At 31.2% G+C, this 17,510-nt stretch overlaps 1 protein-coding gene across 1 annotated transcript in view; it reads right to left on the reverse strand.

Moving 5' to 3' along the window:
* DLEU7 (deleted in lymphocytic leukemia 7) overlaps positions 1 to 15,705 on the reverse strand; it is a 29,437-nt gene extending 13,732 nt beyond the window's left edge. The window contains exon 1 of the mRNA XM_044666051.1: positions 15,328 to 15,705. Coding sequence (XP_044521986.1) covers positions 15,328 to 15,705 — 378 coding nt within the window. The remainder of the gene's footprint in view (positions 1 to 15,327) is intronic.
* Between the last annotated feature and the right edge of the window lie 1,805 nt (positions 15,706 to 17,510).

The following is a 17,510-nucleotide window of genomic DNA, read 5'->3' on the forward strand; positions in this document are numbered from 1 at the left end:
ATAAATACCTGTTAGTTTCTTTATAGGATGCAGAGTAATTATCCATCTTTAAAAAAAAAAACCCTTACCTTCTGTCTTAGAATCCAAGGCAGGAGAGTAGTAAAGGCTGGACAACTGAGATTAAGCAACCTGCCCAGGAACACACAGCTGGAAGGGTCTAAGGCCACATTTTAATTCAGGACCTCCCATCTCCATACCTGGCACTCTATCCACTGAGCCAACTACTTACCCAATAATACATAAGTTTGAATTTTTAACAATAAAAAGAATATAAATTGATAAACACAAATTCAAAATATAACTATAAAAATAATAAAAATCATACATAATTTTGTTTTATTCTTTCTGCTACTCCTTTCCTTGTCCTTTCCCTGTCTGAGAGGCTGTTCCTTTCCTTTTTATTTGTCTTTTAAATATTTGGCATTTTATCTTGTTTACATGAGAAAGGTAGCAGTTCTTCAGGATTTCTCATTCCACCTTGCCAGAATTCTATTAATTTGTACTTTCTTAAAAAGCAAAATTTCCCCCAAGATCTATTAAAATCCTGATTTTTATTCTCCTCCATGACTATTTTGTTATTTGTGGGCTCCTCGTCTTTCACCCATATAAGCTTAATTCTTCTCCTACACCATCTCTCAAATCTGATAACCCAGAGGATCAGGAATCTGGAAAGGAAATTTTCCTCAATTTTCAGTGGGTCCTAAACAAACACCAATTTGCCCATTATACTTTTTTCTCTGAAACTGCTTCACAAAGTCAAAAATACCCCTAAGCTGAGCAAAGACACACCAGAATCCCTCCTCTGATGTAGGAGTCCATAAAAGGGAAAGAATGCTTTTGTCTTAGAGGGCTAACTGAAAACCAATCATACTATCAGCCATAGGACGCTACAGCCTTGCATAATTCCTTACATTTTTCCCAAGATCTAAACTTCACGGGGCACAAAGTGATCATCAGATTCCTTGAACCCAAGTTCAATCCTATACAGATTAAGTAAAAGTGTGTCAATAAAACAGCCAATGAAGAACCCCTCAAAAAATCTGCCAGTCACCATAAAAAAAAATCCATTGTCTACAGGAAATTAAACATTTTTACTTTGGAGTATATGCAATGTCGACCTTCTCATAAGTTCTCTATGCTCCCAGGTATTTGATTTTTTAATTGAAAAAGCCCAATGAAAAAGGCAGTTTGGGATGGGTCTCTGCAAGATGACTAACGCCCCTCATTCAGGGATATTTGCCAGGCAGCAAGAATACTCCTAGAATACAATCTTGTAGAGTTCCCACCAAGATCCAGCTGACGGACTTTTTTTTTGGGTTCTCATAATACCCCTTTTTTTCCAATCATTTGTATTTTGGAAAGCTGGTTTTTCAGTGGGTTGTGTTTTTTTTTTTTTTTTGGTACTGCTTTTCATATCATTCATGTCACAGGGAATTATAGAGCTATAAACGAGTTTCTTGTAAAAGTCAGTGTGCACATGGAAAAAACACACCAGGCAGTCTGTGGTTAGCCACTGAGCCTCCTTCTAATACAGAAAACACAAGTTTGTCCCAAGAACAGAGCAATCCTCCGGGTACAGAAAGGGTTCAGAGCGTGTAACCCTGAGCGCAGATTTCCTCCATGGCTTCGTCGTGATGTTGGGGAGTCGCAGATCCCGAGTGTACAGACATTGGCATCGCTCCTCAGAAGTAAAAACTCGCCACACTTGCTCTCTATCGGTGTCTGAATTTCTACACTAGCAGTGAATGTGGAAGGCAGACTCCGGAGCCCATGCAAGAGGGAAAAGAAGGATTCCCAAAGATGGAGGAGGTGATAAGATGGTGATACACAATGAAAAGTTAAAATTATTCTGCCTACAAGAGACATTCTGCTCTATCTTTCCTCAGTTTGGCTTCAGAATACTTAGGAGTTTGGGGTTACCATTTATTTTTATTTTTTATACATAATATAACATATAATGATTTTTGTAAATACATACTAAATTATAATAATATGCTTATCCAAGTGAAACAAATTATTACGTTAGCTAATGTCTAAAAATCTAATTCTTTTCTTCATTCCCCCTTTTTTTTCCTTTTAAGAATACTTAGAAGTTTTAGGATTGGGAAAGGGATTAATTACTAGAGTTCTTTTTAAATGATTTTTTTAACTCTTCCCTTCTGTCGTAGTTATCAGTTCTAAGACAGAAGAGCAGGAAAGGCTAGGCAATCAGGATTAAATGACTTGCCCAGGGTCACAGAGTTAGGAGGTGTCTGAGACCAAATTTGAACCCAAGAACTCCTGACTCCAGCTCTGGTGCTCTATCCACTCTCGCTGCCCTTTAAAGGGAATTTATATAGACCCTGGGCAAGTCACTTAACCCCCACTGCCTAGCTCTTACCCTTCTTTGGCCTCAAAACCAACACACGGTATTAGATGCCAAAACTCTCTTCAGGTGTGCCTTTGGATGAGATCTGTTTGCCTTTATTTTAGACCAGGAAAGAGATGAGTCTCACATTCAGAAGGCATACTAGAAGAGAGTCCAGGAGGTACCAAGGATGGTGCCAAGCTGGGGCTCTGCCCTCCAAAAGAGAAAATGCCAGCTAGCGGGAAAAAATAAATAAGAAAAATTTGGGGCTGAGAAGCTGTCCCTGCCCACTAAGAAAATGAGAGGTCCAGAGAAAAACAGGAGTGCTCTGACTTCTGAGGAGTCAGAGAAAATAAGAACAACGCAGCCCCCAAACCTGGCCACAGCAAGTCCTGTAGGCATCACCCCCACAGCCTTCCCTCAAGCAGGCTTTCTTCATCTAGAGTTAACAAAGTAGATTTTTTAAATTTTCACTAATGTTTTAATAATGTTATATTATATTCATATTATATTATTTGTTTTAGTTATGTATTATATAACTATATCATATTATATATTTATATTATATTATGTTTTAGTTATATATTACATAATATAATTATATCATATATTTATATATCATTTATATTTTTAATTTACATATTTAACATTTATATCACATACACTATCATATTTATATCACATCTACTATATATCTATATATTTAATATATTTATATCACATATATTATATTGACATATTTAACATAATATATATACACTATATTTACATATTTTATGTTTATATTATGTACAATATATTTACATAATTATATATTTATATCACATATACTATATTTACATATTTAATATGTTTCTATTAAATATATTATATTTACATGTTTAATGTATTATATACTCTACATATATATTTATATTATACATACTATATTTACATATTTATATCACATATGCTATGTTTACATATTTAATATATTTATATTGCATATATTATATTTACATGTTTAATATATTATATACTCTACATGTATATTTATATTATACATATTATATTTACATATTTATATCACATATACTGTGTTTACATATTTAATATGTTTATATTAAATATATTATGTTTATATGTTTAATATATTGTATACTCTATTTACATATATATTTATATTATACATACTATATTTACATATTTATATCACACATACTATGTTTACATATTTAATATATTTATATTGCATATATTATATTTACATGTTTAATATATTATATACTCTACATGTATATTTATATTATACATATTATATTTACATATTTATATCACATATACTGTGTTTACATATTTAATATGTTTATATTAAATATATTATGTTTATATGTTTAATATATTGTATACTCTATTTACATATATATTTATATTATACATACTATATTTACATATTTATATCACACATACTATGTTTACATATTTAATATATTTATATTACATATATTATATTTACATGTTTAATATATTATATACTCTACATGTATATTTATATTATACATACTATATTTACATATTTATATCACATATACTGTGTTTACATATTTAATATGTTTATATTACATATATTATGTTTATATGTTTAATATATTGTATACTCTATTTACATATATATTTATATTATACATACTACATTTATATATTTATATCACACATACTATGTTTACATATTTAATATATTTATATTACATATATTATATTTACATGTTTAATATATTATATACTCTACATGTATATTTATATTATACATACTATATTTACATATTTATATCACATATACTGTGTTTACATATTTAATATGTTTATATTACATATATTATGTTTATATGTTTAATATATTGTATACTCTATTTACATATATATTTATATTATACATACTACATTTATATATTTATATCACACATACTATGTTTACATATTTAATATATTTATATTACATATATTATATTTACATGTTTAATATATTATATACTCTACATGTATATTTATATTATACATACTATATTTACATATTTATATCACATATACTGTGTTTACATATTTAATATGTTTATATTACATATATTATGTTTATATGTTTAATATATTGTATACTCTATTTACATATATATTTATATTATACATACTACATTTATATATTTATATCACACATACTATGTTTACATATTTAATATATTTATATTACATATATTATATTTACATGTTTAATATATTATATACTCTACATGTATATTTATATTATACATACTATATTTACATATTTATATCACATATACTGTGTTTACATATTTAATATGTTTATATTACATATATTATGTTTATATGTTTAATATATTGTATACTCTATTTACATATATATTTATATTATACATACTACATTTATATATTTATATCACACATACTATGTTTACATATTTAATATATTTATATTACATATATTATATTTACATGTTTAATATATTATATACTCTACATGTATATTTATATTATACATACTATATTTACATATTTATATCACATATACTGTGTTTACATATTTAATATGTTTATATTACATATATTATGTTTATATGTTTAATATATTGTATACTCTATTTACATATATATTTATATTATACATACTACATTTATATATTTATATCACACATACTATGTTTACATATTTAATATATTTATATTACATATATTATATTTACATGTTTAATATATTATATACTCTACATGTATATTTATATTATACATACTATATTTACATATTTATATCACATATACTGTGTTTACATATTTAATATGTTTATATTACATATATTATGTTTATATGTTTAATATATTGTATACTCTATTTACATATATATTTATATTATACATACTACATTTATATATTTATATCACACATACTATGTTTACATATTTAATATATTTATATTACATATATTATATTTACATGTTTAATATATTATATACTCTACATGTATATTTATATTATACATACTATATTTACATATTTATATCACATATACTGTGTTTACATATTTAATATGTTTATATTACATATATTATGTTTATATGTTTAATATATTGTATACTCTATTTACATATATATTTATATTATACATACTACATTTATATATTTATATCACACATACTATGTTTACATATTTAATATATTTATATTACATATATTATATTTACATGTTTAATATATTATATACTCTACATGTATATTTATATTATACATACTATATTTACATATTTATATCACATATACTGTGTTTACATATTTAATATGTTTATATTACATATATTATGTTTATATGTTTAATATATTGTATACTCTATTTACATATATATTTATATTATACATACTACATTTATATATTTATATCACACATACTATGTTTACATATTTAATATATTTATATTACATATATTATATTTACATGTTTAATATATTATATACTCTACATGTATATTTATATTATACATACTATATTTACATATTTATATCACATATACTGTGTTTACATATTTAATATGTTTATATTACATATATTATGTTTATATGTTTAATATATTGTATACTCTATTTACATATATATTTATATTATACATACTACATTTATATATTTATATCACACATACTATGTTTACATATTTAATATATTTATATTACATATATTATATTTACATGTTTAATATATTATATACTCTACATGTATATTTATATTATACATACTATATTTACATATTTATATCACATATACTGTGTTTACATATTTAATATGTTTATATTACATATATTATGTTTATATGTTTAATATATTGTATACTCTATTTACATATATATTTATATTATACATACTACATTTATATATTTATATCACACATACTATGTTTACATATTTAATATATTTATATTACATATATTATATTTACATGTTTAATATATTATATACTCTACATGTATATTTATATTATACATACTATATTTACATATTTATATCACATATACTGTGTTTACATATTTAATATGTTTATATTACATATATTATGTTTATATGTTTAATATATTGTATACTCTATTTACATATATATTTATATTATACATACTACATTTATATATTTATATCACACATACTATGTTTACATATTTAATATATTTATATTACATATATTATATTTACATGTTTAATATATTATATACTCTACATGTATATTTATATTATACATACTATATTTACATATTTATATCACATATACTGTGTTTACATATTTAATATGTTTATATTACATATATTATGTTTATATGTTTAATATATTGTATACTCTATTTACATATATATTTATATTATACATACTACATTTATATATTTATATCACACATACTATGTTTACATATTTAATATATTTATATTACATATATTATATTTACATGTTTAATATATTATATACTCTACATGTATATTTATATTATACATACTATATTTACATATTTATATCACATATACTGTGTTTACATATTTAATATGTTTATATTACATATATTATGTTTATATGTTTAATATATTGTATACTCTATTTACATATATATTTATATTATACATACTACATTTATATATTTATATCACACATACTATGTTTACATATTTAATATATTTATATTACATATATTATATTTACATGTTTAATATATTATATACTCTACATGTATATTTATATTATACATACTATATTTACATATTTATATCACATATACTGTGTTTACATATTTAATATGTTTATATTACATATATTATGTTTATATGTTTAATATATTGTATACTCTATTTACATATATATTTATATTATACATACTACATTTATATATTTATATCACACATACTATGTTTACATATTTAATATATTTATATTACATATATTATATTTACATGTTTAATATATTATATACTCTACATGTATATTTATATTATACATACTATATTTACATATTTATATCACATATACTGTGTTTACATATTTAATATGTTTATATTACATATATTATGTTTATATGTTTAATATATTGTATACTCTATTTACATATATATTTATATTATACATACTACATTTATATATTTATATCACACATACTATGTTTACATATTTAATATATTTATATTACATATATTATATTTACATGTTTAATATATTATATACTCTACATGTATATTTATATTATACATACTATATTTACATATTTATATCACATATACTGTGTTTACATATTTAATATGTTTATATTACATATATTNCAGGAGGTCCTAAGTTCAAATCCAGCCTCAGACACTTCCCAGCTGTGTGACCCTGGGCAAGTCACTTGACCCCCATTGCCCACCCTTACCACTCTTCCACCAAGGAGCCAATACACAGAAGTTAAGTGTTAAAAATTTTAAAAAAAAGGATTAATATGGAAAAATGTTTTACATATATGATTGCCTATATAAAAAAATATATGAGATTGCTTACTATGGGGAGATTCGAGACTCAAAAATTATTTTAAATATATTTTAACACTAATTAGGGGAAAAAATTAATTTTTTTTAAAGAATAAGAATTATTTTTTTATATGTATAGTCCCCTCTGAAAGCTAAGGATAGCACATGGCGTAGAGTAGAATTAATGTTATACAATTCACCATTCTGCAATGTCAGTAACCCATCAGGTTATACACACAGCTCATTAACTACATGTACCCTTAATCCTTTGCTTTTTATTTAGCATTAGGTTTGAAAGTACTCAGATCTTTTTGTCTGTAGGAATCCATCAATTTGAGAAACTGCAGATTTTCCTTCTTAAGAGTATAAGCTTATAAGCAGCTACGTAGCAGATTGGAAAGAGCACCTAGCCTGGAGTCAGGAGGACCCAAGTTCAAATCTGACCTGAGACACTTCCTGGCTAGGTGACCATCACTTTAATACCAATTGTCTAGCCCTTGCTATTCTTCTGTTTTAGGACTGATGGTAAGAAAGAAGATGTGGGTGTGTGTGTATATATATAGATAGATATAGATATATTTACATATATACACACACATACATATAAACATACATATATAATTTATTATTATATATCATATATTATGTAAATTAAAATATATAAGTAATTTATTATATATATTATATAAATTAAAATATATATTCACACACATACACATATGTTAGAAATAATTTAGTTCAACCCACTTCATTATAAAGATTTCAGGGGGCAACTGGGTGGCTCAGTGGATTGAGAGTCAGACCCAGAGGTGGGAGGTCCCTGGTTCAAATCTGACTTCAGATACTTCCTAGTTGTGTGACCCTGGGCAAGTCACTTAACCTCCATTGCCTAGCCCTTACCACTCTTTTTGCCTTAGAACCAATACCCAGTATTGATTCTAAGACAGAAGGTAAGGGTTTAAAAACCAAAAAAATAAAGATTTCCAGGGAAATGAAGAGATTACGTGGGGTAGAGAAAAAAGGCAAGATGGATCTGAAGTCAAAAGAACAAAATCCAAATTGTTCAAAAATTCTCTGCCGTCAATCATCTCTGAGATTCCATTCAGATTTAAAAATACTCAATTTATTAATCTCTCTTATGTATCTATCAATAAATTATGCTACTTAACTCTATTTCCTAATGAACTCTTAATTAATGAATGAATATTTCTCTACAAAATCTTGGATCTTCCACTCGATAACGATGTGGCCTTAAAGTCACAACCCTTGTTGTAGCTCAGTTTTAAGAAAGGCAATGTGTGGCTAATTTTTAGTAAATTAAATTGAAAAGAGGTTTTGTACAAATGAAATAAATGTTCCCAAGATGAAAAGGAAAGCAGAAAATTGGGGGGAAATTTTTATAGACAGCCTCTGGGATAGAAGTCTCATATCTAAAATATATTGAGAACATCATAAAACATGTAAGTCATCTCCCAATTGATGAATGGGTAAAAGATAGGAACAGATATTTTTTCAAATAAAGAAATCAAAGTCATATATATTAGAATATGAAAAAATACTCGAAATCACTACTGATTAGAGAAATGTAAACCAAATAACTCTGAGATATCAGATGGGCTAAAACAACAAAAGTGCAAATGGCAAACATTGGAGGGGATGTGGAAAAAGAAAGACATTCACTACAGGGTTGGTGGAGCTGTAAACTCATCCAAATATTTTAGAGAAAAATTTAGAATGACAATCAAAGAGTTATAAAAAACAGTGTAGGGGGCAGCTGGGTAGCTCAGTGGAGTGAGAGTCAGGCCTAGAGACAGGAGGTCCTAGGTTCAAACCCGGCCTCAGCCACTTCCCAACTGTGTGACCCTGGGCAAGTCACTTGACCCCCATTGCCTACCCTTACCACTCTTCCACCTATGAGACAATACACCGAAGTTAAGGGTTTAAAATAAATAAATAAGGGTTTTAAAAAAAAACAGTGTATACCCTTAGTCCCAGTAACCATTGTGCCTCTGTTTCCCAAGGAGATCAGGGGAAAAGGGGGAAAAAAAACCACCTTTATGTTCCAAAATATTTTATCAGCAATCTTTGTGGTGGCAAAGAATTGGAAATTAAGGGAATACCCATCAATTGGGGAACAGCTGAATAAATTGTGGTAGAATGTTACTGCACCATATGAAATTACAAGGAGGCTAATTTAAAAAAAAAACCTAGAAACAACAACACAGGATAATGAACAGTGAAATGAGTACAATTAAGAGAACATCACACACAGCTACAGAATTAATAGTGGAAGAATATATTATGAAGGTACCTCCAGAAAATGAACTGAAAGGTGAAAGCACGAAAGAATTAATTCAAATGATCTACTGGATGATGCCCATCCTGGATAAACTCCATTAATAAATTTTAATTTTTTCTTAAAAAATGAAAAATAAAAGGCAGTGGACAGGGCAGCGTTGAACCTAGGTTCAAAATGTCTGTGCTTTGGTTTCCTCATCTGTAAAAATCAAAAGCCTCTTCTGGAAGTCTCTTCCAACTCTCTATGATCCTTTGATCATAAAGGACTCGCCCAAAGTCACACAAGTAGTAAGAAGACAAGTGAGATTCAGAAATCTAAATTTGCATGAGGGGGAGACAAAGATGCAACAAAATCCATTTGCTCCTGCAACTCACAAACTGGGAGAACTTTATGAATAATAAAATAGCTCACCGTTATTATTTATTGCTTATATAATAACTCATATTATAAATGGTTATTTATTAAACAACTCATAGCGTTCCACTATAAAGTCCAATTTAATAGCATAAAGTAGACAGTCTGGGTATTGGGATCACAGGAGAATAAATTTAGAACTGGAAGGGACTTTAGAGATCACCTTGTCCAACCTTCCTATTTGATGAATGGAATTATCCTAGCTGAGATGAGTTTTAAGCGATTTGCCCAGATCTCCAGACTCCAAAACTATTCCTGCTAAACCTTGCTGCCTCTCATTTTTCCTCATGTACAGATGTGGAAACTGAGGCCCAGAAGGATATAGCGACCTGCTATGGTCACAAAGTCAATACAAAGTGAACTTTGGTGGCTCAGTGGATTGAGAGCCAGGCCTAGAGATAGATGGAAGGTCCTGGATTCAAAATCTGACCTCAGACACACTTCCTAGTTGGGTAATCCCAGGCAAGTCCCTTAGCCCCCCACTGCATAGCACTTTACTGCTCTTCTGCCTTGCAATCACTATGCAGTATTTATTTTAAGATGGAAGATAAGGGTTTGAAAAAAAAAGGAATTGACTCTAAGAAAGAGAATACTAAGATATCAAGGGTTTTGAAAAATTAATACTAAAAGATACTAGGAGTTTAAAAAAGAATACTAAGATACTAAGGCTTAAAAAAAGAACACTAAGACAGGTACTAAAGATTGAAAAAAGAATTAAAACTAAGACTGGGACTAAGGGTTGAAAAAAAGAATTAAAACTAAGACAGGTACTAAGAATTAAAAAAAGAACTAATACTAAGACAGGTACTAAGGGTTGAAAAAAGAATTAAAACGAAGACAGGGACTAAGGGTTGAAAAAAGAATACAAGATCCTAAGGGTTTAAAAAAGAATTTATACTAAGATGGATACTAAGGTTAAAAAAAGAAATAATACTAAGACATGCAAAGGGTTTAAAAAAGAATATTAAGACAGGTACTAAGGGTCTGAAAAATACTAAGACAAGTACTAAGGGTATAAAAAAAAGAATACTAAGATACTAAGGTTTTTTTTTAAAAGAATTAATACTAAGACAGATATCAGAGTTTAAAAAAGGAATAATACTAAGATACTAAGGGTTTCAAAAAGAATACTAAGATTCTAAGGGTATAAAAAAGAATAATAAGACACTAAGGGTTTCAAAAGGAATATTAAGACAGATACTAAGGGTTTTTTTTTTAAAAAAGAATTAATACTAAGGTTTAAAAAAGGAATAATACTGAGATACTAAGGGTTTTAAAAAGAATACTAAGACAGATACTCAAAAGAATACTAAGATACTAAGGGTTTTTTTAAAAGAATTAATAAGACAGATACTAAGGTTTAAAAAAGGAATAATACTAAGATACTAAGGGTTTAAAAAAATACTAAGACAGATAATAAGGGTTTTTTTTTAAAAAGAATTAATACTAAGACAGATACTAAGGTTTAAAAAAGGAATAATACTAAGATACTAAAGGTTTAAAAAATACTAAGACAGATACTAAGGGTTTTTTAAAAAGAATTAATACTAAGACAGGTACTAAGAATTAAAAAAAGAACTAATACTAAGATACTAAGGGTTTCAAAAAGAATACTAAGACAGATACTAAGGTTTAAAAAAGGAATAATACTAAGATACTAAGGGTTTCAAAAGGAATACTAAGACAGATACTAAGGGTTTTTTTTTTTAAAAGAATTAATACTAAGACAGATACTAAGGTTTAAAAAAGGAATAATACTAAGATACTAAGGGTTTCAAAAGGAATACTAAGGGTTTTTTTTAAAAAGAATTAATACTAAGACAGATACTAAGGTTTAAAAAAGGAATAATACTAAGATACTAAGGGTTTAAAAAAGAATACTAAGACAGATACTAAGAGTATAAAAAAAGAATAATAAGATACTAAGGGTTTAAAAAATATTAAGATACTAAAGGTTTGAAAAAAAGCAATACTAAGGGCTAAAAAAATAATTAATACTAAGACAGTTACTAAGAATTTAAAAGAAAATTGACACTAAGATACTAAGGGTCAAAAAAAGAATTGATATTAAAAATTTTAAAAATGAGCGACAAAGTTGGGTCTTGAACTCAGATCTTGTGACTAAACTCAGTGCTTTTCACACAATAAATTAACTCTTTCATTGCACTTATCTGGGTCTGTAATAGTTCTTAAAAATCTGTCAGATGACTCCAAGTCAAACCCAGTGGGTATTTTATCGCAAAATTCCTATCATGCTATCAAACCTGCCTTCCTGTTGTCACATTAAAAAAAGAAAAGGTAAATTGCTTGACAACCAAGATATTGAAAGCAATACTTAAAAAATAAAAACGAGCTAGAAGATGCCTTGAAAATTATTTTGTGAACCCCATTACTTTAGGCAAACCCTTTCATTTCATTTTACAGGTAAGGAAGGAAAGGCCCCCAAAACTGCCCCATCAAGCCTGCAAAGTGAATTAGTGGCAGCACCAAGTCTGAAACCTAGTCTACTGATTCCTAAAGCAGAGCTCTTTCCTTTATGAAGGCATCGCCTTGTGATGTGGCAACTGCCAATCAGCAATCTTGGTTCAAGCAGTTTGCCACCTGAAGAGGGAAAAGATGCCATACAAATAAAAGTTCTTTTACTTAACAGCTTTTTTTTTTAACTAAGCAGAAATTAATATTCACACTTCAACACTTTGGATTAGCCCTTTTCCAGCTGCTCCATAAGCATTTGGATTCCTGACTAGGTAGACCTCTGAACCCAGTGTTGCACTAGACTACGTGCAACTAGTGGTGAAAATAAATGTAATGGATGAGTGTGAAAAATCTTAAAGGAATAAAGATAATCTAGGTGGAGAACATTCAGGGCATTTACTAATCCCACCTGGACCAATGGAAGGCCATTCTTAAATCACAGAATGGAGGAACCCAAAGGGACCTAGAAAATCCTAGGCCAACCACCCTACATCCTCAAAGATGAGCAAAATGCACACAAGATAAATGGGAGCCTTTTGCTCAAAATCACACACTGTTTTGGGTATTTTTTTAAAATTATAATACAGGTCTTTAAACTGATGCAATTATAATCTGAGAAGCCCCATAAGAACCTTAGTATTAGTTTTTCCCTATCACACACAGTTTTCGGAATCACACATAGTTTTTAAGTTGCAGAACCAAAACTCAAACCAAATGCCCATTCTAATCCACCAGAAAATTGAATGCCTGAAATAAAGTGCTATAGAAGTGTTTTATCCTCATTATTATTAAATGAACTTTTAAAGTTCAAAAAGAGGCAGCAGGGCCATTGATTTCAAAATCTGAACCAGGACCCTTTCAAACCCACATAAAATTAAATGATTAGTACAGGCAGGTACTCTATATATAACTGCTTATCATCATCATCATCATCATTATTATTACTGTGGTTAAATATTGAATTTGAGGGGGCAGCTGGGTAGCTCAGTGGAGTGAGAGTCAGGCCTAGAGATGGGAGGTCCTAGGTTCAAACCCGGCCTCAGCCACTTCCCAGCTGTGTGACCCTGGGCAAGTCACTTGACCCCCATTGCCCACCCTTACCAATCTTCCACCTATGAGACAATACACCAAAGTACAAGGGTTTAAAAAAAAAAAATATTGAATTTGATCAACTGTTTTCAGATTCAAAAGCAGAGGTGATGATTTCAGAATCTGAACCAAGGGCTCTTTACAGTTCATCCCAAAATCAAGTCTTTGGCACACAGTAAGTGGTATGTAAATTATTAAACATTATCAATAATCATATAAAATAATAAATTATCATTAAGTGATAAGCTTGGCTGTTTTCACATTTAGAAACATACAGAATAGGTGATTTCAAAATTTGAACCCAGGACCCTTTCCAGTAGTTCATTAAAAAATTAAGAGCTATTTAAATTATGGTTATTAATAATTATATAGAACAATAAATTCTTAAATGGTAAATTATTAAGTCATGAGCTTGGCCTTTTTCACATTCAAAAACGCACACAACTGGCGATTTCAAATTTTTAACTCAGCGGGGCAGCTAAATAGCTCAATGGACAGAAAGCCAAGTCCCATGTGATGCCTGGAGGTCCTGGATTCAAAAGTGACCTCAGGCACTTCCTAGCTGTGTGACCCTGGGCAAGTCATTTTATCCCAATTGCCTGGCCCTTACCAGTCTTCTGCCTTGGAAGTACTGCTTCTAAAAACCAGAAGGTAAGTTGTTGTTTTTTTTATTATTATTATTTTTCGTTTGTTTTCTTAACTCGGGACCCTTTTCAATCCACCACAAAATTAAGTGCCTGGTACTAAGCGCTAGATCACTTTATTATTATTAATATTATCATTCTAGATAATCTTAGCTGTTTTTACAACCATTGTCACACTGCAAGTGGGACAATTTACACCAAAGAAGGGCATTTCAGAAGGCAGAAAAAGGAGGTCACCCGGTGGGCACAGCCAGGACAGGATGCCCTCTTGCGCCAGCCTCAGCCCGCAAACGCGCGCGCGCTCCCACGCCCTCCCCGTGCCCCGTGACTCGCAGGGACTCGCCTTCCTCTCCTCGCTTTTGCCATGCACACCTTCAAACCTGTCACTGCCTTCCTTTCTTCCCTTCTGTCCAATGCCCAGCTTCTTGCACAGCGCTGACCCTTGGCCCTCACCGGCCCAGAGCATGAAGGGTCAGAGCGGTCCAGCAGGGATTCCTTGGGGCGAGGGAGGAGGTGGGAATTGGGGCAGGGGCGGGGGTCACTTACTTTCAGGTGGATGGGAAAGTTCAGCTCTTGATGCAGGGGGCTCAGGATCGTCTGCTCCACCCGGACCAGCTGTGAAGTGGACTCGACGACACGGGCCAGCACCGTGCGCACAGCCAAGCGAGCCAGCTCGCATTGGCCGGAGTCGCGGGGCTCGGGGACGGCGCCCCCCTCATCTCCCGCTCTCCCAGCCGCGGGGCCCCCGCCGCCCTCCTTCTCCTCCCGCTCCGCTCTCGGGCCGGCCTGCCCTGGGGCTTCGGACATGTGGCTGGAGAAAAGCTGCTCCTCCTCCCGGTCCCTCTGCTGCTGCAAGAGCCGCAGGGTCTGCAGGGCCACTATCTGGTGATTGATAGAGGCCAGGAGGTGCGCAGTGTTAGCCATGGCCGACCCCGTTTTTTCCTCTCTATTCCTCGGGCAGGTGGGGAAGGAGAAATGAGAAGGGGGAGGGAGATTAAGGTCAACCGGGTCACATTTTCCGCCGGTTTCCTTCCCCACCCCAAGTGCGCTCCTATAGTCCGCGTGTGGGGCCGCGGCCCCGCCCCCTCGACCTGTAATCAATGACTTGTTGGTTGCTGTTACTCTCCCAAGACCTAAAAGCTTTCCCGGGTGGCTGGAGTTGCAACTTGGGATTTTTTTTTTTGTGTGAAATTCCGCCAGCGCCCTGGAAAAGCGTTTCTTTCCCGTTTTTTCTTTGATAGAGGAATAGATGTACCCCCGTTGTTGTTTGTGCAAGCTTTTAGGAAAGAAAAGCTTCTCCTTTGGGAGAATTCACAACTCGCCCTGTGGAGGGGAAAATTGAGCGCCAGAGGGGAATAAGTGCGGGCGGCCTGAAGGGAAACTCCCCTACGGGTACTTAGAAACCTAAACAAAAAAGCAATCATTTCTCTCCTAGCTAGGGAGGCCTTTTTGGCGGGAACCATTTGCAACAATTCAACATTACTGAAAACGTGTTTAGTTTTTTCCTATAGATGGGAGGTTGTGCTTTAACTAGTTGCATTCTTTGGTGGTTCATGCTACATTTCCAACCGAAAACCAGATTGAGCTGTTCTGGTAATCAGGGATTTAGGGAAAGGCGCAGGTTTGAGGAGGAAAGTTGGAAATCAGAGAGGGGAACAGCCACACCTGAACTAACTCTAGAAGAAGCATTCCTGGCACCAGAGAGTAAGCCAGAGGATCCTATGTGTTTTTGTAAGAAGCTCCCAAAGGACTTAAGACAGCAAGATTTGATGCTAAATCCATTTCTATGCTGTGAACCCGTGGGCAGCTGTATAAATATTTGCTGTTTTTAATTAAGCCTAACATTGCTACTTCCTTGATTTAAGTTAGGTCAAAGGACTGGCAATTTTATGCTTTAGTAGATGAAGGAAACCAGTGATGTGTATTTGTGCTTAAGAAAGATGATATAAAGTAAGAAACACTCTAAGGAAATAGAAGTAGAACCCCAACTCAGGGCAAATCTTTTTCTCTTTCCTCCTGGTTCCCTGTTTTCTTTCTTTTTTTTTCTTTCCCCCAACAGCTTAAGTGTTCAATTTTAAAAAAGGGCCTTAATGGTCTTTGCTTGGAATAATTTTATCTAAACTTGCAGCTTGCTCCCAAATTAAATTTTAAGGCATTTTTTTCATGTTCTTTGAAAAGGCCAAGACCGTTGCTTTGATCAGGGTTGTTGGCTCACATTACCATTTTAATCACATCACTGCAAAAGTCTCTTCTTGTTCAGCAGAATTAAGCTGGACAGATTCCGATTTGCTGACTGTGATTACAGGGCAGTTATCTTTCACTGGATCTGTATTTGCAAAGCCACAATTTTGTGTATGGCACATCCCAAGGACCAGATTGTGCATGTAGCAGTTTTCAGAGGAGTAGCACAAAATGTTTCAAAAGTAGCTAATTAGTCCCTACAATAAGAACCATGTGTGTAGTTTACAATCCCCTCCAGGCACAGCAAAGCAGGAATAAAAAAAAAATTTTTTTTATGGGAGACAAAATAAATAAAATGGGATGAGCAGATTTAAAACTTCATGGAAGGTAAAACTTTCCAAAAATTTAAAGCTGTCCAAAGTGGAACGGGCTGCCCCAGGAAACACCCGGGAATCTTGCAGAAGCTGGGTAACTCCCTGGAGATGGTCTTGGTTAAATGTTGGTTGAGCTAGGGGATCCTTGAGCTAGTTTCCAACCCTCAGTTTATG

Source organism: Gracilinanus agilis, chromosome 3, assembly GCF_016433145.1.
Source record: "Gracilinanus agilis isolate LMUSP501 chromosome 3, AgileGrace, whole genome shotgun sequence".
Lineage (NCBI taxonomy): Eukaryota > Metazoa > Chordata > Mammalia > Didelphimorphia > Didelphidae > Gracilinanus > Gracilinanus agilis.